Source organism: Enoplosus armatus, chromosome 12 (assembly GCF_043641665.1).
Source record: "Enoplosus armatus isolate fEnoArm2 chromosome 12, fEnoArm2.hap1, whole genome shotgun sequence".
NCBI classification, from domain to species: domain Eukaryota; kingdom Metazoa; phylum Chordata; class Actinopteri; order Centrarchiformes; family Enoplosidae; genus Enoplosus; species Enoplosus armatus.
The window spans coordinates 8,092,006-8,118,507 of NC_092191.1; the positions used below are offsets into that span (position 1 = coordinate 8,092,006).

Consider the following 26,502-nt stretch of genomic DNA (forward strand, 5'->3'; position numbering starts at 1 on the left):
GAAAGAGAATAGCTAGAGAGACAGAATTAAAAAAACACAGTGAAAGACTGTGAAAAAACACAAGAGGTAAAAGCGAAGCATTGTATGAGGGACACTGTGAACCCAAGCTTGCTGAAGGTGGTAAACCTGTCAGTGCGACAACAAGAGCTTTGATACCATCTAAAAGTAGGAAAAACAGAGAAAGAAACATCCTCTTCTCTGTGATATTTGTTTACTCTGTACTCTCTTTTCTTGTTACCTTGTCAGAAACCGCAACAGAAAACACACAGCTTACCTTTTAACGCAATTGCATGCCCTTAAAAGTGAAAGGCCACTACCATAATGTGCCCTCAATGCTGCAAAACACAGAGCAGGAAATGGTCTCCACTGTGGTGATGACGTAGTAATGTAGATTAAAGGAAGAGAAAAGTGGAGGATGGTGGCAAACTTAGAAATATCTAAAACCAGGAATAGACAGAACAGAGAGAAAAGCACAAACTCAATCCTTCTGTGTTTTGTGTTTTAGCGTGTTATTATTCACCAGGTACTGCAGGTCACAGGTAGATGTTCCCACCATGGTGATGATTCCCATCGAGCACAGCTAGCCCTGCTTTGTTGGTTGTCATAGCAACTGTTAAACCATATGCTCTTGTGGTAAGCAGGAACCCACTGTAGTTTGTGAGCGTGCTTGTTCTATCCTTTATTTTTTCCTGCCTATGTGTACTACATTAAAATATACTTTTGACCACTGTTGATAACCCTAATGGCCTAATTTCTATCATTTATTATTACAGTTATACCTTTGGTATTATTTTAAAAATGTTATTCTTTTCTCTATGTAATCTCCTTATACTGCTGATACCCCTTTGCGTATGAGAGTGAGTGTGTCACCCTTTTAGCTGAGAGCAGGTCAATTAGGGGAGTGTTTACTAGGCACCCTGCCTGTGGCACTCCTGCTATTGAATCAATACTTGGCTGCCACACAGCATGCTATTATGGCATGATACTGAACACATTGAACACATATCTATCCATCTTCCACCTTTCTCTCTCAGTGTCTGTCTACTTCCTTCCTCCCATGAATCTCTCTCTCTTTTCCTCCCACCCTCCTACTGTGCATCTTCTCTTTCTCCGTCAGTCGAACATTAACTCCAGCCCCTGCTCAATGTGAGATGTGGGTACTAAGAGTGTGAGACAGAGTGACATGCCCACTGACAACCTAATAAACTCTATTCCATAGAGGGGACATGGTGTAGTCATCTAACAATTCAAACATGGCTGACCAGAGAGAGGCAGCAAAGAAATCAGAAACTGGCTCACTGAATTAAGTGGAGTGACTCAGCAACATACTGCACACATGCACTCAGTCACAAGTGTATCCAAATGTGATTGTTAAACTGCGATGTGCACTACTGCATCAGGCAAACGCTGAATAATATTTTGATAATTGTTGAAACAAGGTGAAACACACACATTTTATGCTTAACCAGATTTTAGAAATCCTGTTTTGCAGAACAAAGGTTGAAAGAGAGCACTTGTCAGGAGTGCTGTTATGGGTGCTGTGAATGTTTGGACTCACAGCATGACTTGGTGGTCTCCAGTATGTCTGGGTGGCCTTGTCATAGTGATGCTGCATCCGTCTGTCCATCTGTCTGTCGTTCTGTCGTAGTGAAGAGGGGGCCCTCTGGTGGTGGCACTGACACCTGAACTGCCGTCCTTGAGCCGGCTGAGGGGGCAAGAATAAATGAATCAATGAGAGACCGCTTATTACACAATAATTGAGTGTTGTATTATTTATCTCATTTTTAACCTGTGACACATTTTCCTACTTCTACATTCACGCTGGTTAAAAGCTTGTCACTCAAATCAAACAAAAGTACTGAAAGCATGCCCCTTTCAATACAACAACACCCGAAGTGCAACTGGACCCACCTCCATTCAACTTTAAAATCATAAATGGCTTTTCAAACAATTAATTAAACAAAAGGCAAAAATCAATGAATATTTCTATGCCGAGACAATGAAATGTCATCCTGTATCTCCACCTTGTCAGAATGGATGTGGAATAAAACTGGGAGTTAACAAATTATCACACAGTTTTGATCAGAAGTGACAGGCATAATGGCCAAATCAGGAAAAATCAAGCCTAGGTTGTAAATGGTTGGAATTAGACTACACTTACATGGTAATTTAGAGAACCTGCAGTAAATTAAACTCACTGACATTTATTTCAAGCACATGTTCACCCAATATTACCTCCTTTTACTCCTTTTACGTTTACCGACAAACCACTTCGACTACCTAATGTGAGTAATACATTTTTAGCCTTTTTTAAAACTCAAACTATTAACTCAATCCAATATTGATATAAACAGATCACTAATGATTTGCATTAAATCATTTTGTAAGAATCTAGCACCAAATGTCATATCTTCTCTCTTACACGTGAATAAATAGCAGAGCTACAGCAGAGCTTGGCTGCAAAGACTGTGGCAGAATCCAAGAGAAATTGCTCGTTTTTGCCAACCTTGGTGAAAACTTCAATGCCGCTCGAAACAAGAAGAGCGCATAATCATGAGCAGTCTGCCTCAACAACGGTGAAGCAGCATCTAAAACTGCATTCTGTCAAGTAAGACTGAGAAATCAGTTTTCTTTCTTTGATAGTTCCACTTTTCTCTCTCCCATTATTTCATTTTCTCTCCTCTCAGCCCTCAACACCACACACACACACACACACACACTGTATACTGCAAAAGGCTTTCTCCCTGCCACACAAAGCTCCTCTATCATCTTCTCATTACTCCATTATGTTCAATTCAGTCAACTGTTCCCCCCTTCTGTCTCTCACCAGTTTCTCAACACTTCACCTCCCTCTGTTTACCTGACTGTTTACCAACTGCAATATTACCGCTTAACCAGTTTCAAGGACAAACAGCAGGTCCAGTAGCCTCTGACCCTCTAAATTGTAGATACCATATGAACCAGATGACTGGCAGTTATTTTCTCATAACCAAAAATTCAGGGTTCTTCAGCACATTAAAGTGATCCAGGCCTTACGTGTTTGGTTTGTTTTTGGCTTCATCATTATTCAACCCTGTACTGCAGGGACATGAGAGAGCATGAGAACACAAACCCTCTTCAGCATCTAACTATAAAGGAAGGTATCTCTGTCTGAACGGGTGCATTGCTGAGGACCAAAGAAGTGCAGCGTCGAGTAGTTTGGATGAGAAACATCACCCTGCAGAGCCCCTGCAGTTCTAGACGCAGCAGTTCCACACCCAACACTTTCAGAATTTAAATGACAGTCGTTGACTACGTTACACCCGCAACCATGTAGAGAGAGGGTTAGATTAGATTTCATTAATTTACTGTTATGGGGCAAGGCTTTTCTTTCAGCATAACTTTAGTCTATAATCTAAAATTTTAATTGCATATTTTGACATTTTTAATCCATAAAATGATTGTAGCTTTTGCTTTTCATGTGTGCAGTGTGTCTTTGGCCTACATTCAGTCCATTAAATGTCATTTAGCAAAGAAGCAGAAATAACAATAATGATCATGTCTGGGCTCATGTTTTGGGAACACCTCAATAAACTGTATAAAACTGGTGGCATAAATGTTTTAAAAAAGTTTATCGACATCCAGTTATTTATCTGTAGAGAACTCAGCATACTGAAGTCAGTGGACTTAAACTGGCACTGCTGGGGCTCTTGGCTCTGATGATATTGAGCAAGCACACTACCGGAGGCCAAGCAATTGGACCGTTCCAAACAGACACGTTTTGAATCCTCTAACCTAACTTCGGGTGCCCACACTGTGCTTCAACACAGAGTCAACAGAGCAAATATCTCTGTTTCTATATCTTCTCTCTACTTCCCCCAACATCTTCACTCTTTCCGCCTCTACACTCATTAATGTCAGGCACAGATCTGAAAATACATCCTAGCTTTTTCTTACTCTCTTCGCTTGTTGAGGCGGAGGATGCTGGACTGAAGAACCTGCTGTGGGTGGGTGCTAATTCTAATTGGAGGGATAGCATGCGGCAGGAAGGCTGGCGGACAGGCCTCGCTTTGACATTTTGGTATTTCTTGATACGGTAGGGATTTGAATAATGTCAGCCAAGCATACGGTTGTTTGGCTAACAAGGGAGCCTGGTCAAGACACTAATGAATGTTAGAGAGCAGACGAAGCCAGCTAAAAGCGAACAGAACAAAGGTTATTGGTAGGCAGTCATAACCAAGAGAGTACACGCACTAGAGTGCATGTAGCAACATACCGAGCAGAAACTGAACTCCCACCTACGATGAAGGCTACTACAGTGTGTCTTCACTGACGTCAATATCTTTCTCTTTGTTAACCTGGTGTAAACAAAAGATAATGGAAGGCAGTAGCAGTGCCCAGACATTTAACTATCTCAGATCTGTCAAGGAAATTGGTGTCAAGGAGGTGAACTACTAGAAGAGAAGCTTCATGCTTGAAGCACATGAAAGCTACATTAAAGCAATCAGTAAACATGACCGCTGGAGCTATTGTAGCCCTGTTTATACGTGCTCAAGGAACACACACCTAGATCCTGTAATACTCAGCTGAAGATGAGCCTGTATTAATGTTGTACATGTTGCACTGACATTCACAGTGTACAAACGTTGATACTTGATATACCTTTGCATCTTATCATAAAGGGTGCTGCTATTTTTCCAACGCTGGAGCTCCTTGAACAGCACTTCATAACAGAAAATATACATTATTTCGAGGTAACATAAAGTCCAAACCATGCATTTGTGTCAATTTTCCAGGCCTTGTCTGATCCACATTCTTCATATATGCTTGCACATAATTCATCTAATATTGTCATTTTGTTTCTCCATATTGTAATTTCACTATTGTTCTTTCTGTCTACTCTGTATATACAACTCTAATTGCATGTCTGTCCTATCTCACAGAGGGATCCCTCCTCTTTTGCTCTTTCTGAGGTTTCTCCCTTTTTTTCCTTATCAAAGTCAAGGGTCTTAGGATAGAGGGTGTAATTTGTTGCCCTTTGAGGTGAATGTGTGATTTGTACTTTAAAGCATCAAAAAACAGACATCAACAGCAGAAATAACTCACACGCTGTACCTAAATAAAAAGATCAACCGTCTAGTGTGATTTCTGTCAGAGTCAGACAAAAGATCTGCACAATGTGCTGATAGCTCCCAGCAAATTTAATTTAACTGAGCAATGTTTCAATCCAACAGAGATCTTTGCCAGGCATTGTCAAACCTATTTGGCAATTGTCAAATGTGCTGAGAGCTATCAGTACAGTGTGTGTATCTATTGTCTGACTTTTGCCTTCAATTTGTTTTTTTTGATCCATCACCTGTAAAGGTTTATTGGAGGCGCGTGACCTTCAGTGACAAACATAAGGCAGGAGGACAATATATTCCTGGAATTGAATGGTTACACTGTAACTATATTTCTCCCCATATAGTACACAGTCCCCTTTTCAGACTCTTCACTTGTATCAGTCCTGTTCACATCAACTCACCATTTGTTCCCGCTGATGTTGTTGTTGTAGCTGTTGACACTGCAATGTGAGCTGAGCAATGGTCTTGTCTCGACTCCTCAGCTCCTCTCTGAGCACCTGCACTTCCTTAATCAGCTCCTCCAACTGAAAACACACACACACACATACAGTTTACTGAAGGTTGTAGCGGACTACCTTGGTTGAAAAATTGAGAGAGAAAAAAAATATGTATATACAGCATATCCAATCGATCACCGCTATAAATCTAAGGTAAAGTTCCTTACCTGTGATGCAGTGGTATTTTCTTCAATCTCCTCAGGAAGATCTGCTGGAGCGTCTGTATCCTCAAGCTGGAAACAAACAAACACACAGGTGCGTGCACAGGAGCAGGCACACAAACACAAACACAGAGTACATAGTGAGCTGGATCAATCACAACTGCCTTAGGCATGCTTCAAGAGCAAAATTTCACTACAGTGGAATAAGTTCACTCTTAAGCACATAGGCTTTGCTGACCCTGAACTGTCAGCCACCAATGTTAGATACCTGAGGCAGAGTTGCTGAGTATGTTTTTGAACATTCAATTCAATACATTCAATTCCTTTCCTCACTTTAGAGGCTGCTTATGAAATGCAGCACTGGTGTATTTTTTTTCCCAAAGCAGGGCCAGATTTAATCTTGTAGAATATTTAGTGCAACACTCTACCTACATTCTTTTATTATTTTCCCAATTCAGAATCAGAATCAGAATCAGAAACTGTTTATTGACAAGTAACATACATTACAAGGAATTTGCTGTGGTCTGAAGGTGCTATTGTTTTGATAACAAATAAGTAGAATATAAAAGCTAAAATAAGAATAAGAATAAAAATAAAAATAAGATAAGATAAATAACAACAGTGCAGTGACCAGAATAAAGTAAAGTGTCCAGGTAAAGTGTCCAGTAGGGGGTGGGTGCGTTAATGTAACGCAGGGGAGAAAGGGGTGATGTACGTTAATATAACGTATAAGTAGTGTTTGTGTTCGGGGGGAGGGGGGTCAATGTAAGTTCGTCAGGTTGACTGCAGAGGGGAAGAAACTGTTTTTGTGGCGGGAGGTTTTGGTCCTGATGCAGGCTCCTGCCAGAGGGGAGGGGGTCGAACAGATGGTGTCCGGGGTGGGAGGGGTCAGCAGCGATCTTCCCTGCTCTCCTCAGGGTCCTGGAGGAGTACAGGTCCTGAAGAGATGGGAGGTTGCAGCCGATCACCCTCTCTGCAGAGCGGATGATACGCTGCAGTCTGCGTCTGTCCTTGGTGGAGGCAGCAGCGTACCAGACAGTGATGGAGGAGGTGAGGATGGACTGTATGATGGCGGTGTAGAAGTGAACCAGCATTGTTTGTGGCAGGTTAAACTTCCTCAGCTGCCTCAGGAAGTACATCCTCTGTTGGGCTTTCTTGATGAGGGAGCTGATGTTCAGCTCCCACCGGAGGTCCTGGCTGATGATGGAGCCCAGGAAACGGAAGGACTCCACAGTGTCCACTGGAGAGTCACACAGGGTGATGGGGGCAGGTGGGGCTGCGCTCTTCCTGAAGTCTACAACCATCTCCACTGTCTTTGAAGCGTTAAGCTCCAGGTTGTTGTTGTTGCACCAGGTCACCAGATGGTCAATCTCCCACCTGTAGGCAGACTCTCCAGAGATGAGTCCGATGAGGGTGGTGTCGTCCGCGAACTTCAGGAGCTTGACAGTAGAAGTCGTTGAGGCTGTTGGCGAGGCGTCGGTCGTTAGCAGAGTTGGGGGCTCTTGGCTTGTAGTTGGTGATCTGCCTGAGCCCCCTCCACACAGAAGCAGAGTCGTTGGAGGAGAACTGGTCTTGTAGTCTCTCTGAGTACAGTCATGAAGTCACAGCCTCTGTGTACTCATCCAGACTGTTGGTAGCAGTCCTGAAAACATCCCAGTCAATACAGTCCAAACACACCTTCAGGTCCTCTGCAGCTTCACTGGTCCACTTCTTCGAAGTTCTCACAACAGGCTTAGAAAGTTTTAATTTCTGCCTGTATGCGTCGTGGTCAGAGTGTCCCAGTGCAGCGCGGGTGACGGCGTGAAAAGCGTTACTGACTGTGGTGTAACAGTGATCCAGAGTGTTCCCCTCCCTGGTGGGGCACTTAATAAACTGTTTGTATTTTGGGAGTTCATGTCTGAGGTTACCTTTGTTAAAGTCACCGAGGACAATAACTAAGGAGTCCGGGTTGGTCTGCTCCGTTTCCAGTATCTGGTCGGCGAGTGCGCGCTGTGCGTCCTGCACTTTGGCCTCCGGTGGAATGTAAACACCGACCAGAATGAATGAAGCGAACTCACGGGGGGAGTAGTAAGGTTTACAGTTTATGAAAAAGCTTTCCAGGGAAGGAGAGCAATGCCGTCGGATCACTGTCACGTCGTTACACCAGATGCTGTTGATGTAAAAACAAATACCTCCACCCTTTGTTTTGCCAGAGAGGTGCGCGTCGCGGTCCGCTCGGAGTAGCTGGAATCCGTCCAGCTGCAGCGCCGCGTCGGGAGTTCTTTCCCCCAGCCATGTCTCCGTGAAGCACAAAACAGCAGATGAATAAAAGTCCTTGTTTCTCCTCATCAGTAGCTGGAGTTCGTCCATCTTATTCCCCGGTGAGCGCACGTTAGAGAGAAATATTCCGGGTAGCGGTGTGCGTTGTCCTCGCCAGCGAAGACGCACGAGCGCACCGGCACGTTTCCCTCTACGTCGACGTAGAGCTGCAAAGGTGAGAGCACCTTTGACCAGAATGTCCCATAAAACAGTTAAAGGTGCAAGAAATTCGGGAAACAAATCCACTGGAGTTGTTCCCCTGATGTTTATGAGCTCTTCTCTGGTGAAAGAGCTCCGTGAACCAAAACAAAAAACACTGTTTACAAACAAAACAAGGCAAAACAATGCGCTCCAACAGACCGAGGCAGCCATCCGCGGCCATCTTGGACGAAATTACTGTTTGATTAAGTAATTAGTATTTAAAATGTAAAAAATAATGACAAATGCCAATCACAGGTCATCAGAGCCCAAAAGTATGTCTTGAAATTGCACATTTTATCTGGTCAAGAGTCACAAAAATATATTCAATTTACAATGACCTTGTGGGAAAAAAAAGAAAGTGAATCCTCTCATTTGAAAAGTTGTAACTAGCAAATATTGGAATTTTTACTAATTATAAAATTAACTGCGCTTTCATTTTGTGGAACATTGGCAAATGTTGTTGATAGCTACTCAGTCAACTATTGAAATATTAATTTAATTTCAACACTACATTCCAGCTGCTCCTCATTCAGGTCAGGCACATTAATTCCGTTAGAACCAGCATCTGACAGTTAGCACAAAAAAAAAAGCAAAGATCAATTAGGATTCAGCAAGGCTAGAGGCTCATGTTACAGTCGCTGCCTTAAGCCCAACATCATCCTAAAAAAAAACACAATTAAGAACAGCGTTACTAATGGGCCAACAGAAATATTTTCCCTCTTGAGGCTATACAGCCAAAGTGTTCGACTAATTGCAGTGAGCACAATGAACACATCTGAAGGAGACATTTGATTTAAATGCAAACGCAAATATCACTTTTGTGCTGTAGAGGGTAAATTGAGTCAAGGCATTCAAGATCATTTCATTTTACGGAGTATGAAGTGCTTGTGCCTCTGTGCATTTCAGCAGTTTCCTTGATGGGGTTGTGTGTTTTGTAGGAGTGTGGGTTTTGTGTGTTCATCTAATATGTAAGTGCACATTTCTATAGCTGACATCTTTGATTTCTTTCTTCGCATTCCCTGTCACCCTCTCTTCTTCCCATTAAATGGATTTTTCAAAACTGACGTACTGACAGAAAGATCTATTAAGTCATCAGTGTCACAGGAGCACAGAGATCTACATGTAAAAGTGCAAGCACAAATGCACAACACAAATCACATCCTGTGCATTTGAGGAGAAGGATCGAATAACTTGAAAAAAAAACTGCTGAGAGAGTGGTACAGCACATTAAAACCACAAAGACTTCCCTATCTCTTTACCTATAAACATCTGTCTTAAGCTCTTTCTTTGTTGATATACAGTATCAGTACAGTGCAGCAGCACTGTGTGATGACTTATTGATTTATTAAACCGATGTAATTAAACATTTAAAAACGTTAATAAACTTAAAGTGGAACCACATTAACAATTAAAACCAGCTTAGTTCAGTTTTGTTAGAAAATGCTTTTCATGTCCCTCATGCTGAACACCTGAGGACACTGATGCAGCCACAGTGTACTCCTAAGAAGATTATTCAAACTAACCCTCGAGCAAACTAATATAAAGCTGTATTTAATTAATTAAAACAGCAGCGGAAATCAAACCAAAAACCCTGACAGTTCACAGTATGAGGCCTAATTATAAGACCAAAATAAAACCCTGGGAGTGGTGACATGATCTAAATGATATTTGTGTGTGGCTTATTCAAAGGGCAACAGCATTAGAAAGATGACAAACTGAACACATATATGCATGGACTTGCTTAACATATGTATGTGTTGCTGTCCTGTAGTACATTGTGTGCATGTATATGTGTGCAAGTTTTGGTACATGCAAGCATAAGGATTTGTGTTTCATTCACATCTTTTAGCAAATGTGGGTCGAACCTGTAGTAATGTTTTGAGCCTGAGCAGCTGGTTCTTGAGGGAGCTGCAGTCCTGAGTCATGTGTCCAAGTGTGAGTTCATCCAGCATCGTCATGTAGCCATGCTGCCTGCCTTCGGAGGGGACGGGCCGTGACGAGATCCTTGAAGCCTTGAGACCATCATAGTGCTGGAAGACATGGGGCCTGAGATAAAGACAAATAGCCCAAGAGAGAGAAAAACAGTCACAGAGGGTCGAGCAGACAGAAAAACTGAAAGATGATGGTTTTATTGTTTTTTTATTGTGTTCTTTTTTATCTTTCAAGCCTAACCTACCTGCTATCACTGTGGAAGGGATCTGGTCCACTCCAGCGGTGGTGTTTACGCCGCTGACCCTGCCGACCGGCCCTCTCTGAGCGCTCAATGTGGGACATCCTGCCTGCGTCTATACAAGGAGAATTTAGAGAAAAAGAGATGATGCAAGTGAGAGATAAAAGAGCATATTCCGGGTGGTATCTGACCTGAAATTTATAAAGCCAGTGTTTGTGATTTATGCTGTAGATGCAGTATAGATGCAAAGAATACAATTTCCAGAAAACCACTTCTGTATCTGCTGTTATTTGTTGGAGTGAAACTAGTACATGCTGTGGTTGAAGATGAGCAGTATTTTGCAAAAGGTTCAAATTTATTTTTCTCTGCCAGTCTTTAGCAACCACTCTAAGATACACACATACATACACACACACACACAAACAAATCTATATCTGCTGTGTATATTTCAAATATCTGCATATAAATCATGATCTGATCCATCTCATTCTCTATTTCTTGCAACTGTTTCCACCATCAAATGCAAACATACGCTCACACACACAGTGACAGGCCATTTCATTTTCAAGGAGGTAAAAGGTCACAGTGTTTGGCAACACTCAATAGCATAAAGCTGTGAAATGAACCATGGCCGTGACAAAATTGACAACTAACAGAGCGCGACCCCCAGGAAATCAAAAGGACCCTTGACTTTCTATATGCCAAATAGTCTTTGGACTGACAGAAAAGGGAGAAAGAGAAAAAAGAAATATTGGTAAATTGAAAGACCCAATCCAAGGAATGCAGTTGTGGTGGTTAAAATACTTTACCCTGAGTGTCACCACATAGCACAGGAGCAGGCAGCTTGTTTCATTCTGAACTGTTACATTCCAGGAAACTTGAGCGCTCCCTATAACTCCTTTTCAGCTCAGAAAAAAAGTCCTCTAAAAAGTAAAACAATCAGAATATATTCCAACTTGGGAAAAACAATCCATAAAGGCAGAGAAACTCAGACGGAGAGTGAAGAGAAATGACTCCGTGTCCAGTCAGCTGGTGAGCATTAAAGGGCCAGAGAGAGAAAGTCAACCCAGCTCCCACCCTGCCTGGTTCTGTCTTTGTTGACAGTGTTGTTTTTCTGGGAACTCCCTAGGAACTGGAACTGGGGAGAGATGACTGTGGTGTTGGTGAGAGAGCAGCTGAGGTGACTGGTTTGTGTCCAAACTGAGGCAGGCAAGGGAGAAAAGCTGGGGCCTCTCTTCTGTCATGGGACCCTTTTTTTTTTTTTTTTTTATCCCTCTTCTCCACTTTCCTTCTTCCTGTTCGGTGGCAGTCAGTGTGTCTTTGGGAGGGATGAAACACCCTTCCCTATCCCACATCTCAGGGCCTGCCCTGTGGGCTGGGTCTAACTGGACACTTCAGCCTGTCTTGCTTTCACTCTGCCTGTTTTAACACTAGCTCTAGCCATGACATAGAGTGCTATAAATATAGCTGCTTCCCGAAATGGAGTAGGAAGGGACGACACTCCAATTCGCATTCCACTAGAGTGAACATTCCTCTCCCTCTCTCTGTCTCTCGTCTCTCAAAAACAAGGAGATCACTGTTTACAGACGAAAGAATGATATAAGGGCTGTAAAGCTGCCTCAGTAGTTTATACCCAGTTGAAGGTTTATTAGGTACAACTTGCTAAAACTAACGCAGTCTAATACAACAGGCCTGTAATAAATTCTACTTTCATGAAGGTTGTAATATTCAGTTTTTGTTGAAGCTGTTTTAGAGAGGAGTTGATTCAACTTCATGGGCATCTTGGAGGCTATAGTTAAGATCAAAGGGGATAGACTAAATATTAGAACCTCTCCGGAGCGCCTTGGTAGCCAAGTGGTTATAGCGCATATATGCTTGTATATGGACATGGGAGCATACGTCTTGTGATGCTTCTTTGTACATACCAAGCCTGTCAGAGTCACTCCACATCAGACATAGTGCATTGAACACATTATCCATGAACAGGACTATGACTGGGCTGGCTTCAGGACTGACAAGGGAAAATTCACTTCCAATACATTAACTATATTTCATTAAAGATGAGGTCAATATTCCACAACCCTCTTTTCCCCCTCCCTTTCTCTCCTCACATGTGACACACACTATCTGATAATAACGTTGTCAACACTATTATTATGTGGTAATAATGTGACCTGATTACCTTTAACACCGACAAAGAAGCCATTTTACTGATTGGTAATTGATTACATTTACAAAGTGAAAATGGGTGACAGAGAACACTCCTGAGACTTCAATAGATATGATATCAGGGTGGGAGTAGGTGGTGTAATATGGAATAGTAAGCTATTAAACTAATCATGCCACCACCATACTGCTGTTGTCAAGACAATCAAATGCAAACTCTGCTCCTACTAAGTCTGTATAAGCATCTGTTCATATAAACAGAGCCAGACAGGCTCTGTTTCAGCTGGCTGAATACCTCTCCAAGTCAGCTGCCTAGCTGTCACTCAAGGCCAGTTGTGTGGCAGTGGTGGAGTTGTAATTTAATAACTCTTCAGCAACCAAATATTAAAAGAGTAACAGCACATAATAGGCAACAAGGTGTCCAGTAAATGATTTTTATGGATGATGCAGAAGCAAATCTTCACCCAAGGCAAAGCAGGACTCAATTTATTCAAGCCATTATATGCCATAAAAGGATATTGCTGGAAATAGAATGCTCAGACCTTGGTAATGCATTAATTTACAATTATGATCAAAACAGTTTTGCTGGAGGTGTTCACTTATATGAAAATAATGGACAACCTCCAGCCAATGAAACTGAAGCATTTGTCATGGCCATAGAATAACCTCACAAATTTAAATTCGGTGTAGGGTAACTACAATTACATATAGTGTTTGTGTGTGTGTGTGTGTGTGTGTGTGTGTGTGTGTGTGTGTGTGTGTGTGTATGTGTGTGCTGACCATGCAAGCCATCCTCTGGGAGGTCCACATCCAGCATGAGGTCATCATCGTCCAACTCTCCGGTTCCTGGAGGGTCCAGGTTGTTCAGGATATCCTGAAAATCACAGGTGTACATTATAGGCACATTATGAGTGCATTAGAGTCATTATATCACTTTTAAGTGCTTTAGCTCTGTAAGACCAACTGCTGGGAGAGAAATATCTAGACATCAGAGGCCTGACACATGTAACTCTGCATAGATTCAGAAACAAAAAAGGCACAATGCACAAAAGCACACATGTACAGATGCAGTCTTTGTCTGCGAAAACCCATTTTTGAGTGACACATCATTTTGAAATCGTTTGCGTGTAAATAAACCTAATTCCCACTCCTCCAATTAGCCAGAAATGAATGTTCACATACCCCTGTTAAATTTTGTTTTGACATAAATCCAGATCCGTCTGTCCTCAGTCTGGCATTAGCAATGTCTGCCAACAGCACCAAAGCAGCTTTTTTGTTGCTATACACCAGTATATATTATGAGATATAAAAACCTTTAAATTGTAGCACTTAAGGATTCATTTATGATATGATATATAGTATTCTTATTCATTCTTTATCATGTAATTTGTGTGGCTACATAAATGTACAGGAAACGGACACAATAACAGCTCTACAATGTAATGTTATCCAATCACACCATGAATGCCTTCGTGACGAAAACTTTCTGACACATCACGTAGAATAGAATGTCATTCTGTACTCTTGCAATTATTATGGATCATGTTTTTAATTTCATTATGACATTTGTACATTCATTTTCTATGTTGTGTTTTTTTCATTCCCTGTCATTCATTTTGTCATTAACCATAAGATTTTATTGTTATATTATTAATTACTTTTTCTGTGATAGTGTTTCACATGATTCTCTCACTCCATACATCAAGACACAGATAACAGAACAGGCTTCTTGAAAAATATCACTCAATTATGAATGATAATACAGAACACTTTGACAACCCAACAAAAACACCTTTCATAACAGCCTCAGAATATGCAGTTAGTCTGACTGCTGCGCTGCAGTCTGCCGAATAATTCAAAGCATACCCAAAAGCAAAGGACTGAATCAATAGTTCAAAGCTTTATTTTTCAAGGCAATTTTGTGCTTCACGAAACTAAATTGACAGGGCTTTGACTAGAAGACACAAGCATAAAATTACTCATTATAGAAAATCTCATGTGTTGCACGATAACTGACTGGTACTCAGTGTTTCAGGCTTAATGAAGAAGGAATAATGAAGGAAATAGAATAAACAAAACCTACTTCTGCAGTCCACAAAATACTATTGACCAAGATGTGGGTGGAATCTTTGTTTGAAGAGTCCATGTACAAATCAACCTGTCTCATCTGTTCTGCCAGACTTCAGCCTCTCTTTTCCAATTCCGCCCTGTTACTCTCTTCTCTCTAACCTTATAACTCCAACCTTCTGAATATAAACATTTTAATACAAGAGGTCAGACAAATATTTGATAAGCAATACATCATAACCAGAGTAGTTTCACTAGGAGGGATGCTCTCTTTTTCAGGCAGCCAGATTTACACTCACATACTTCTGGTGAAATGTTACCGACACACTGGCATCAAAATTGCAATACTGTGATACATTACTGAGGTGTAAGTACAGTCTTCCTTGGCTCCAGACATTTCAAGTCTGGAACTTTTCAGCTGTCTGTGTGTTAAAAAGATTCGCACCCTCTATGCAGCACACAACACACAACAAACACAGCTAAACAGCAGCAGCTGCAAGTCATCCATCAGTGTTTGCACTGTATTTGCTCAGCCAGTGTAGTGATGTGCACTATGAGGTGTTTGTGTTGTGCTCATTACAAAAGCATATACTTAGGTGTGTAAGTGAAAAAAGGCCTCTAAAAGAATCTATGGACTCTATCAACAGCTTAGAGCACGAAATATTCTGGATAATCTCAGTAGAGGAGTGAGGGAGTGAGTTTGTGTGCACGCATGTTAGTGGTGGATGTCGGATGAAGTCTATGTCCACTGTGGTCCACAAGTCTTCACATAGTCCAAAGTAGTCATTTGCAAGGGCAAATCACACTCTGGGCTTACGCTAATTACTTAAATGACATAACAGCAAATGTTAGTCAATAGCTGCTGTGAACTATTATTAAAATGCATCTGAACAGCAGCTTTGAGCCAATTAAATTGTAGCAGTTGTACTTGTTCTCAGTACGGGAATAATGATTTAACTTGTAGCACAACATGAATTTGACACATGACATGCACATTTTCAGTCCATCTTAGACATCAATCCAAACCCTGCGGCAGGAGCAGTATTCAGAATCGTAACAGGCAAGGCAAGGTCTTCCAACATACTGTTTCACAGCACTCTCTTCTCCCATCGTAACATCTGCTGAATTTTCCAACACACACGACTGGATCAAACACTGATTAAAACTTTCAAAATCACTGGGAAAGTTTTGAGGCTGGACTTCTCTCACTCTGACAGTTTACCCTCAAATGACCCGGGTATCTGCACTACAGACTTGCAAATCGAAATAAAAGCTCATTACAGAAACCTTAATTCTACCCACTGCTTTCTTCAAGAGTATCTTTTTGAAATCTCTGCTAGAAATTGGGTTTTCGTGGGTTGAGTGTAAAATAGCATCATGGCACACAATGAGACAAAAAGTAGGCAGCTTATTTTCAGTTCAATCAAACAACTTCAAAAAAAAACACAAACTTTGTTAGGTAACAGAGTAAAATCAATACATGCCAGGAAGAAATTTTTAGACTGACTGTTCTTCTCAGACATCTCTGTCTTTCGCTTCTCCTTTTTGTCTCACATGAAGTAAGTCGCTCTTTTCAACCCAGTACCTTTTTTTTGGTTTTCGAATTAAATTTCAGTTGAGCTACTCTATCAGAGAGGAGGGTTGGAGATCAACATAACATATTTCTTTTTCCAGGATCATTGTTTTTTTCGAAGGTCAAATACTTTACAAAATAATATCCAACATAGAAATGGACTGGGTTTCGAGTGCTCAGCTTATGTTGCTGTGTGTGTGTGTGTGTGTGTGTGTGTGTGTGTGTGTGTGTGTGTGTGTGTGTATGTGAGTGTATAGCATAGAGTATGCATCTCTTGTGTGACATTAGCACCCCTACTTAACAGTATAATTCTTTATACTCTATATCTTGGGACTCGCTGGTGGTTTTGATGGAGGATATGTCCTCTACCCCCATCGTTTCCGGATGTCATTGTAATCCATTTACCCTACTCATTTGCAGCCTTGGAACAGAAAGTAAATTTGCAGTATCTGTCTCACTGGATATAACCATTGTAAAATGTGTCAAACGTAGGATAATCTTAATCTAATACACCCACTATAAAAGCTTTATTGGTCTTATTGGCTTTTACAGGGATAATTAGGTTTCTACTGTGAGCTCTGAGTGTTTGAGAAATGTATGTAGCGGAAGCTGTGGGTGTTCATAAAGAAAACTATAGATTACCAGAAAACCTTAATGAGATGGTGAGAAAAAAATGTTTTTCTTCTTTTACTCTCTTCCCTTTCACCTTTGGATTACATTCAGTATAGAGCGTGAAGATTTAAGGGAAGGTCAGCTACAAAATAGACAAGAATAAACAAAGACTGGTAGTGGCAAGGTCCCAGATATTTAAAGAAATACTGCCCGGTCAAATAAAGGCTGGAGAAAAATATGGAGTAAAAACTGTACTCCTGTATAATGGCTCTCATGGCAAATTCAAATTGTGTACTTCTACAGCATGAATTCCTTTGGTACAACAACACTGTCATTACTCTGTTTATCATATTAATTCTGATTAATTCTACTTTTTTCTTTCTCAAGGTTACAGTAAGTACCTGACAATGAAACTCAACACTTGAAGATATTTCACAGTAAAAGCCTTCCAGGCAGCTTTTACTGTGAAACTCACAGGGGAAGTGTTGAATTTGTGTCTTACTAAAATACGATAAAGTACACTTACAAAGCAGGGGAAATTAGAAATAATTGCTAACCTGTCTCTTCAGTTGAGGTGAATTAAAGTCCCGGCTGTAGAATTTAAAGTAGTAATAAAGTAAAGGGTCATAATTTCACTGCTTCTGTATTCATTTACCCTCCACCTCACTGAAACTTTCATGACACCTGCTGCTCGTAATGATATTTTAGATGTTATTATTGTTATGCTTCAAGTTTGATTACTTCCTCCTCCAAATTTGACAAGAAAAGCTACAAATGGCAACATCCTTTCTATTTCTGTTGGGTTATGATATGCACAGGCAAACACTCAGAGGAAGACACAGAGGCAGTGCGGAGGAGGCATGCTGAGTGAAATTCTTTAATGAGTGATGGCAGCTGCAGAGCAGAGCTAAATATGAGTTAGATAACCCTAAAATCAGCTGTATTATTTTCCCAGCTTTTTCCCATTCGTTTGGGGCTTAAGATGTACGTATTTTTGACAATAAAAGCTGTATATGTACCGACATACAGAAAACTAACCTTACTCGTAAAGAAACTAAGCTTATTTTATTAGTATTAACAATGTAAGTAGTTTAATTTCGTAGTTTATTGCTTTGAAATATATAAATATAATATATAACATACATGCGCTCTGCTCAATTTGATCTTGATACATTGTATTTACCTTTTTTATTTTCTTGTAGTTTTTCTGATCTGTAAGTTACAAAAAATTAAAAAAGCAACTGTGTTTGCAATGATGTAAATCCCATAGTTGCAAATAAAACCAAACCAAAGCTCAGTAGAAATAATACATTTTTGTGCAAGAATCAAAAGAATATTTTGTTCAAATCTGATAAAAATTCTAAACCACAGTTGATAGTCAAACTTTCTTTTTCATTTCATCTGTATATATTTAGATGTATACTGAACTACACAGTCCCTCAAGACAGGTGAGTTAGCTTTCCTTTCATACAAGCCTGAGCAAAATGGACAGAGGTGGTATAACTGCTGAACATCAGGAAGAAAAGACCAACTATCCATGAAAGACTAGATAGTGAATTACATTAGCACAATTTCAAATATCATAAGGAGCATGAAATGTAAATGAGAATACTGCAAGTTGACTTGGACATGAAGGGGAGAGAAATTAAACATATGAAATCTGAAAGTGCTTCAAATGTCAGTACTGGCTACAGTGAGCAATACATCTACTGTATTAAGTAGTGTCCTCTCCTACACTTTCTGTAACATTAATAGGCTACTAAATGTCATATAAGGAAATACTAATGATTGCTCAGAAAAGTAATTTACAGTGCAATCCAAGTATTTGCACAGTGATACATTATTGTGTTATCGTTTGTGTTGGATCTGAAAAAAAAGTTACTATTAAGTAGGGGTATATATACATATATAATGACACATGCATTATGCATTAGAAACTTAATACAAAAACTGAAAATCATTCAATGTGTCACTTCTCCCAGTAATTAACTGTCTGGCGGCGGCGGTAAGCCCAAAATAAAACACAAATTAAGACAAACAAGAAAAAAAGTTAAACCTGCCTTCTTTGTTTTTTCACTCATTTAGTAACTGACTCCAGGACATTAATCCACAACCTAGAAAATAAATGTTTGCAAATCCAGTCTAAAATGAAACTACAGTCTGAGATTACACTCAGAAATCAAGTTAATAATGTTCTCATTTATTTTTGCTGCAAACATTAAAGCAACAAAAAGCTACAGCAAAATGTTAAATTAGACTGTGTGTGTCATGGCCAATCGTGTGACTGCAAGTAAAATATAGTCAATAAACAGATTATACTTAATCAACCCAATCTTGTCAGTAAAAGTTGTCTTGCTTTTATCAGCTAATATGTTATTGTCTTCATCTTTCACAGGAGGGACCCATAAACAGCCAATTTAAGATGTACAATATGTGAGTTCCGGTTGAGAGACAAAGCGGTTATAACAGGTAGTATGGTAAAGATCTGCAGTAAAATAGCAGGTCACAGCTGTGGTCGGAAACTAAAGGGAGCCATGATGGATGATGATGGAAGTATTGGCTGTATCTGTGGGAATGACTCAGACCACAGTCGTCACAACCAACACACAAAACATAGTTTACCTTAAAGGGCTGCTGCTGTCAATTTAAAATCAAGACAAACAAACCAGGTAAGCTATAAGCCTCATTAATGCAACAGCATAGCTTGTTCACTGACAGCATGTTCCATAAATGGCTAAGCACTCTGCAGACAAAAGGCTTAAGCACCTCACTCATTTAAACACTAATGAATTGACCTGTCTCAACCAGGCTCCACACAGACCTAAAATTAGAGGCAAAATAAATAAATCAGGGATAAGAGGCAGCGGTAACTCTGCAGCTTTCAGGAAGCAAAGGGAGAAAACAAAGGATTACCACCAGGAGTTTGGTTGGAAAACAGAAAGAGAAAAGAGGGTGGGAGGCAAAATGGAGGAGGAAAAAAAACTGCTAAAATAAAGGATATTGCAAACGAACAGCCAGCTATCCCAGAGAAGAAATGATAAGAACTGAGAGGCAAAAGATAAACATTCAGTTTTCAATGCGAGGAGTCATGCTGTGAGGAGGACGCTGTAATTTCAAGGGAAATACATTTCTTCTGATGGGGGAAACTCTAAGACACCTACCTAAAACTTTAAGTTTTTTTGACTTCATGTAAAGATTGAATGATAAATGATGATGATAATGTAATGCAGTACCGTAACCACACCAATAACCCTACAATGCACACAATGCTACATTTGAGACAGTTAGTATTAATAATGCCTGTGATAAGAATCAGGGAGAGACATGATGATTCTACTCTATGGTCATTTTGAAGCCATAGTTCGCTATGGTCAATGTATTCATTTTTATTATATCTAAGGTGGACTTAATATAGGATCTTAACAATATAAAGCAATCCAATAGCACAACAAAAACTCCAAAGAAACTACAAATCCCATCCTTCTGTCACAGTTTCAACAAGAAATGAACATCATAAGCTTCACAGACGTAGTTAGTGGTACACTGCACAGATGTTTCTAATATTGTGTCCAGCTCCAGGTAAATAGCTGAAAATATCTATCAGCGTGTGAAGTCCTACTGTTTCAGCTTCAGTTCCTCCCCTTCCTAAACATTTATGATTGCTTGTGAGTTGTCTAACAGAATAAAATAACTAATCTCAAGTACTCCAATATACTTAAACCATTTAAATATAAATTGTGCCCTGTTGCACTGCATGATGAATTGTGCTGAGGACGGGGAAACATTAACAGTCATTGTGAGAGGTGGCCCTCCATTTCACAATGCCAATTTTGTAAAGCTGGTACTGTACCAAGCTGCATGGTGCATCATGGGAATGTTATTATCAGCTCAGGTAGCCCACTCCTTGATTTTGCACAGAGGCATAAGAATGCAGATAGAGCCATATATAGCCAGAAAAATACTGGGACACACAAAATAGGAACACTAGCAAGCACAGACACACACACCATGTTGTCTTAAGGATGCACAGTGCCTCCAAGTGGACTGATCACGCCATGGCAAAATAAACCTACTAGGAATATTTCATCCATTCCCTCATACCAACAAGACAAACACAGGGAGAGAGTTTTGGCTACATAAATGTTGTTAACATCAGTTTTGCTTAGAGCCATGATTGCACACCTTGCCTTTTTATATATTAAGACTGGGCTTAATTACCCTGCACTTCTTTTTCTACAGCATCTAATTCAGAGCAGGAGCATTTTTCACATGCTTTCCTTTCTTAGACAAGACCAAGAAAGAAGCTTTAACTAACAGACTGTGACATACACTGTTTGATGCCTCAACTTTGTTATTAAAGACCATACAGATTATGCAGGATAAATCCAAAAGAATTAGTAATCCCTTTGGACACAGACACTGCTTTGTGACAGGATTATATGTGGTTTTCTTCTGCTCATTGTGAGGAACGATTTACTCAGTGAACAAGGGATGAATGAGTAAGAGAGAGACACAAACAGATGGAAAGGAAATAGCAGGAAAAGGGGAGGGATAGAGAGAGCTTGGTGCATCCAATTACAGTAAGTGGGCTCATTTCCTCTAATCAAATGGCTCAGTTAAATACCTCAAAGGCAGATTCCCCATAGGGCTGATCTTCACACATGAGCAATCAGTCACTAACTTTCTCTCTTTCTCTTTCTGGTTCTACCCTTTTCCACTTTACTCCCATTCTCATCTCTAGCTCCCACTCAGTCATCAGAGTGACTATCACTATCACTATTCCCTTCTTCTCAAACCAGAGATTCGTACCTCGCTAAGGGACGTTACTGCCCACACTGCATATGGTCAGAAAGAGTAGAGCTATAACTGAGACATGATGGTTACACAAAAAGGAAGGTTTACACAAAAGCTGCAAACATGCATTCAATTGTTTCTCCACAGATTTCTAGCAGTGTTGGGTTTCGTTGCATTGGCCAAGGAATGATGGCTGCCAATGATGCAATAACAGCCTCCAGTTACACAGGGGACACACAATCCTCTCGTTAAATATAAACTAGTAACCCTGTAGCTGCTTTATTCTGGTAGAATAGAATAACATTAGATTTTGACTTTTCATCTCTCTAATTTTGCCCTATTACTTCAATTACATAATTACATAATTACACAGTTATTATACAATGATAATAGCCTAATCTAATCTACTGTAGAACTGTTGTCTATTCATCTGAAGAGCATCTTGTACTTCTGAACTCTTTGTGATCCTGTGTGGCACAATCAGTAGAATATGCTTATTCTAGGACTGACTCATATTCTCTAATCTGTATCTCTAATGATGTAATGCTGTTAAGATTTAAGCATTTCTATCTAGAATATTGGACGCATGTACAGTACGTAGATTTAGCTGGTCCATGAGATGGCGAAATACACAAGCTATATTCTGAACCGTTGTCTCCAGCCTGCTTTTATGGAATGTCAATAACACTTTGCCTTCAAATCATCAAACAAATCTTTCACATGATGACAGTTCAGCTAATCTAGTACACAAACATGGGCACACACACACACACTCCTTAAGACATGCTGAATGACTCTTAATCAGATACACATGGCTAAGGCACGTGTCCTTGTACTGACAGCACCAATCAACACATACAGACAGAGCGTGCACACAGCAGACACACACACATATTAGACTCTTTTTCTTATTGCTTTGGTAGTTGCTACAGATCCATCATTGTAAAATAAACAATTTATTTTCATTGACTTGAAGCTTGTGTCGAATCACATGGTTAAAGTAGTAAACACACAAAGCTTATTATACAATTCCTAATCCAGCTCACTGTAAGCTCTTTTAAGGCATTCCTGAGATCAGGTGCCTTGGTACAGGAATACAGAGAACCACAGCAAGGCCAGCAATGCAATTAACACACAGTTGGTGGCCAGGTCAGCATTCCTCTCAGGGAGAGAGAGGCCTTGGCATGAAACTGGCAGTGAGAGCTGGCACAAAACTCTAGACAATTGTGCTTTCCTTTTAAGCCGTTGTTCTGCTCGTTTAATCCCTAATTATAAAAGGAAGGTGGAATTATTTAAAAGTGGACCTGATTAATGGACTAAGGCATGTACACTGCGTCATGCTGAAAAGGCCTAAAGTGGTAACCAGGAGGATAGCCTAAAGGCTACAAGTACACTATATGTGCTTGGTAACGGCTTCAAGTATTTTAGCTGAATAAGGTCAAGCCGTTATTAAGGGACATTGAAATTAGTGACACAACAAATGCAATCACTTCAGACTATAGACTGTAGACCCACATAGGGATTTTCAGTTATCAGTCAGTATGCAGTATGATTGAGCATAATCTAGGTTTGGCTCCTGAAGCTAACATTAAGTACATGTTTTTAAAAATGTATATTGTCTGTAGTGCCCATGGACATTTTAGTATAATGTAAGTCCATTTGTATAATGTGCATCACACCACTCTAAAGGTGTCATAACCTTAACATTTCTTTCAACCCTCTCCCTCTTAAAAAAAAACACTGTACTTGTAAATAAACCCACTTCACAGTCACACAAGCCTATTCTTTGCCAAATATCAATCAGTTAAAGCTGTTGCAGCGTTCTCTAAAGTTTTTAACCTTAGTAACCGAATCATTGCTAAAGGGTTTTGGCTGCTCTCCATCCCTTTCCCTTTCTGAAATATGCTACAGAGCAATCTGCCAGTTGACATGAAGCAAGAAGGAGTGGAGGGCATGAGGGCTTGTTGGCAGGGCAACAAGAGTGCTTACTTCGTTATCATTTCAATATAAACAATCAAGAAATTATACTTAGAATTAGGCACTCAACTGAATATTTATCACTGTTAACTTAATCACTGAAGGACTGTTTTCTGCAAGATTGTTTTAAGAAAGGCCCGATTTAAGGACACGTTTACAATGCAAGCGTTCTGCATTGTTCACATTTATGTCAAACGTCATCAAGGCCGGAAAGTGGAAACTCACCATGCTGTTGAGCTCTGAGTCATCATAGCTGTCACACTGATGTGGCCCCCCGAAGGGCTCAAGACCATCCTCATCCCACATGTAGGTTCCACCAGAGCTGTTGGAGGGCGACAGCTCCACAGATGAAGCCTGAAGGACATCACTTTGCTCTGGAGACAATACCAGTGGTCCCTGGGAGTCCTGCATAGGGCTTTCTTCTTTTTGTCCTGCAGAAGATATATAAACCTAGGGCTGAACTACTGACACAAATGTAACAAAAAAATTTGGTTGAATTTCCTTTCAATTCAGTTTTTTTACCTGCTAGATCCATAGTGTCCCAGTCAAGGGTTTCATTGAGAAAGCTGTGTAGGCGGGTTTGGGTAGTGCTGCTAGTTTTCCTGTTGTCAGGCAGGTCTCCATCACTTAACACATCTCCCACACTGTCAAAGTCATCTAGAAACTCTTCACTGTTGTCGCCTCTGTCTAGAGATGAGGCAGAAGATAAGGACATGTCCTCCAGAATCTCGCCTGCTGCCTGGCCAGAGCTCTGCCTAAGCACACCACTTCCTCCTCCTTTTCCTCCTCCATCTCCAGAGCTTCCATCACTGTCACTGTGTGAGTCTGCTTTATCAGCCTCACCAGTCGGCTCAATGTCTATTGCTTTCCCTAAAAGCCCTCCACATTCAGGAGCAGCTGAAGGTCTGATATCCCCCTTAACCCTACCTGGAAAAAGAGGTTTCTGCTGCTTGGCCTGCCCGGATCGGGCCAGCCGGTAGCCCAAAGACCCCCCACCACTGCTGCCCAATGACTTGGTCAGCACACAACTGGGGAGCAGAGGCTTCCTCAGAGCGCTGGGAGTAGTGGGTGCAGAAGGGATTGAGAGGGTGGGCAGAGAGGCAGTTGCAGGAGTTCTGCTGTACTGAAGTCCTCCAAGTCCTCCACCTAGACCTCCTGAACCTCCAATGCAGCCATTCAGGCCTCCGAGTCCTAAACCCACTCTTCCACTGCTCAGCTGAGGGGGTTTGAGGAAACTACTCCGAGGAGGCCGGAGCTGAGTGTTTGCCAGAGGCTTGGCTAGCTCCACAGCCCGGTTAAAGGAGAAGGACCGTGTCATGGGCTGGCTGGTGGGCGAGGGAATCTGCTTGAAATGAGTAAAGCTGTTTGAACGCACCATATTGTCCAGAGCCAAGGTCTTCAGGCTGTCACTGGACTGGGACAGGCTGTCTTGAGAGCTGCTTCTGGGAGAGCTTGAACCTAACCTTGGCCGCACAAGGCGGGACTCTGACCCCGTTCGAGCAGGAACGCTGTAGCCATTAGGGCCCATTTTAGGACCTCCGTTCAGTGGGCTTTGGCAAAGCTTGGTCCCTTCTTTGGGACTCATCTTTAAGGATTGCTTGGGGATGGCCTTAGGACTGGAGATGGCTACCATCAAAGAACCTGACCTCCGCATCTTGGGCGTAGCTGGAGAGCCATTCTTTACCTCCTTTGCCAGTGGGGGAAGCTGTGTCTGAGCCTTGTCTTCACCCCCGTCCGCAGGGCTGGTGGGGGTGGGGGGGCTGGAGGGGGTCGTCCCCTCATCTCTCTTCCATTTCAGGGAAAAAGGAGAGGCACGGATCACGCCATTTGGGCGTGTTCCTGGGGGAGTGGTTTTACCATCCTGGGTAGGGGTGGCTGGCTGTGTGGAACCATTGGACAAGGGGCTAGCGCCACCAGTCGAGGAGCGTCCACCGAACTTAGGCAGTCTGGATACCATGGCAGACCTGATGGGTGCTTTTTCTTCCATTAGATGCCAACAAAGGCATGGAAGAGCATGTAATCACACACAACTGGGGAAAGAATAGAGAGAAAGGAGGATTAGATTTAAGTGGAAATTATTTGACTTGGGACACTGGCATATAGCTTTATAGGCTGATTCAGTCCTTTGTTACTCTCTGTTAATGCCAACGGCTGCCACATTGTGTAGCTTTTCTTATACTTCCTAAAGCTGGAAATATAAAAAATGAATCAAACCAATGTTGTGCCCTACCCTGTCACACTCTATCCAGAAGAGTTATCCGGCCTTTACTTTATGTTTGAATACAAAGTAATCATTCTATACACAATACGAGCACAATTTAAACGTTATTCCTGTTGATGACAAAAAACACTTTGAAAAGTTTTGTTACAGGTTGAGTGAAAGAAGAAAGTCAAATGTAAACAATTAATATAAACATTATCTGTAACGCTATTATATTTATATATAATGATAAACACTAATAATACTAAGCGTAGTCCTGTCCACCTGCTGCAGTGGTTGCATGTCTGTCTCCTTGTCAAAGATTGCTGATTGTGAGGAGCTTTAGGGATTAATCTGCCAAGCTTACAGGGGGACTTGAGACTTTGTCAAGGCAGACTTGCCTTGACAAATGTGGTCACGTGAGAGACACAAAGGCTAAATGAGACTAAATGAGATTTTAATTACATATGGTAAATCTGATGTCTCTTCCTTATTGAACGGAATTGTACGCACTTTTGACTCTACTCAAAGTAGACAAAAAAAACATACAAAACTAAACCCAGTGCCGCAAATAGAATAGTGTGCTCGTTATGAACTGTTTAAAACCAGTTAATTGTTGCATTAAATCTCCCAAAATTAAAGTTCAAATAAAAGGAACAAACAAGACATTCTTAATGAGAAGTT

At 41.0% G+C, this 26,502-nt stretch overlaps 1 protein-coding gene across 1 annotated transcript in view; it reads right to left on the reverse strand.

Annotated features, from left to right (window-relative positions):
• The window catches only part of ccser2a (coiled-coil serine-rich protein 2a), a 37,905-nt gene extending 12,265 nt beyond the window's left edge, over positions 1–25,640 (reverse strand). Inside the window, exons 1-8 of the mRNA XM_070916422.1 lie at positions 24,141–25,640; positions 23,844–24,049; positions 13,376–13,469; positions 10,436–10,544; positions 10,125–10,305; positions 5,767–5,832; positions 5,504–5,626; positions 1,559–1,705 (exon numbers count right to left, since the gene is read on the reverse strand). Of these exons, the coding sequence (XP_070772523.1) occupies positions 1,559–1,705; positions 5,504–5,626; positions 5,767–5,832; positions 10,125–10,305; positions 10,436–10,544; positions 13,376–13,469; positions 23,844–24,049; positions 24,141–25,605 (2,391 nt within the window). The 5' untranslated portion in view covers positions 25,606–25,640. The remainder of the gene's footprint in view (positions 1–1,558; positions 1,706–5,503; positions 5,627–5,766; positions 5,833–10,124; positions 10,306–10,435; positions 10,545–13,375; positions 13,470–23,843; positions 24,050–24,140) is intronic.
• Positions 25,641–26,502: the final 862 nt, after the last annotated feature.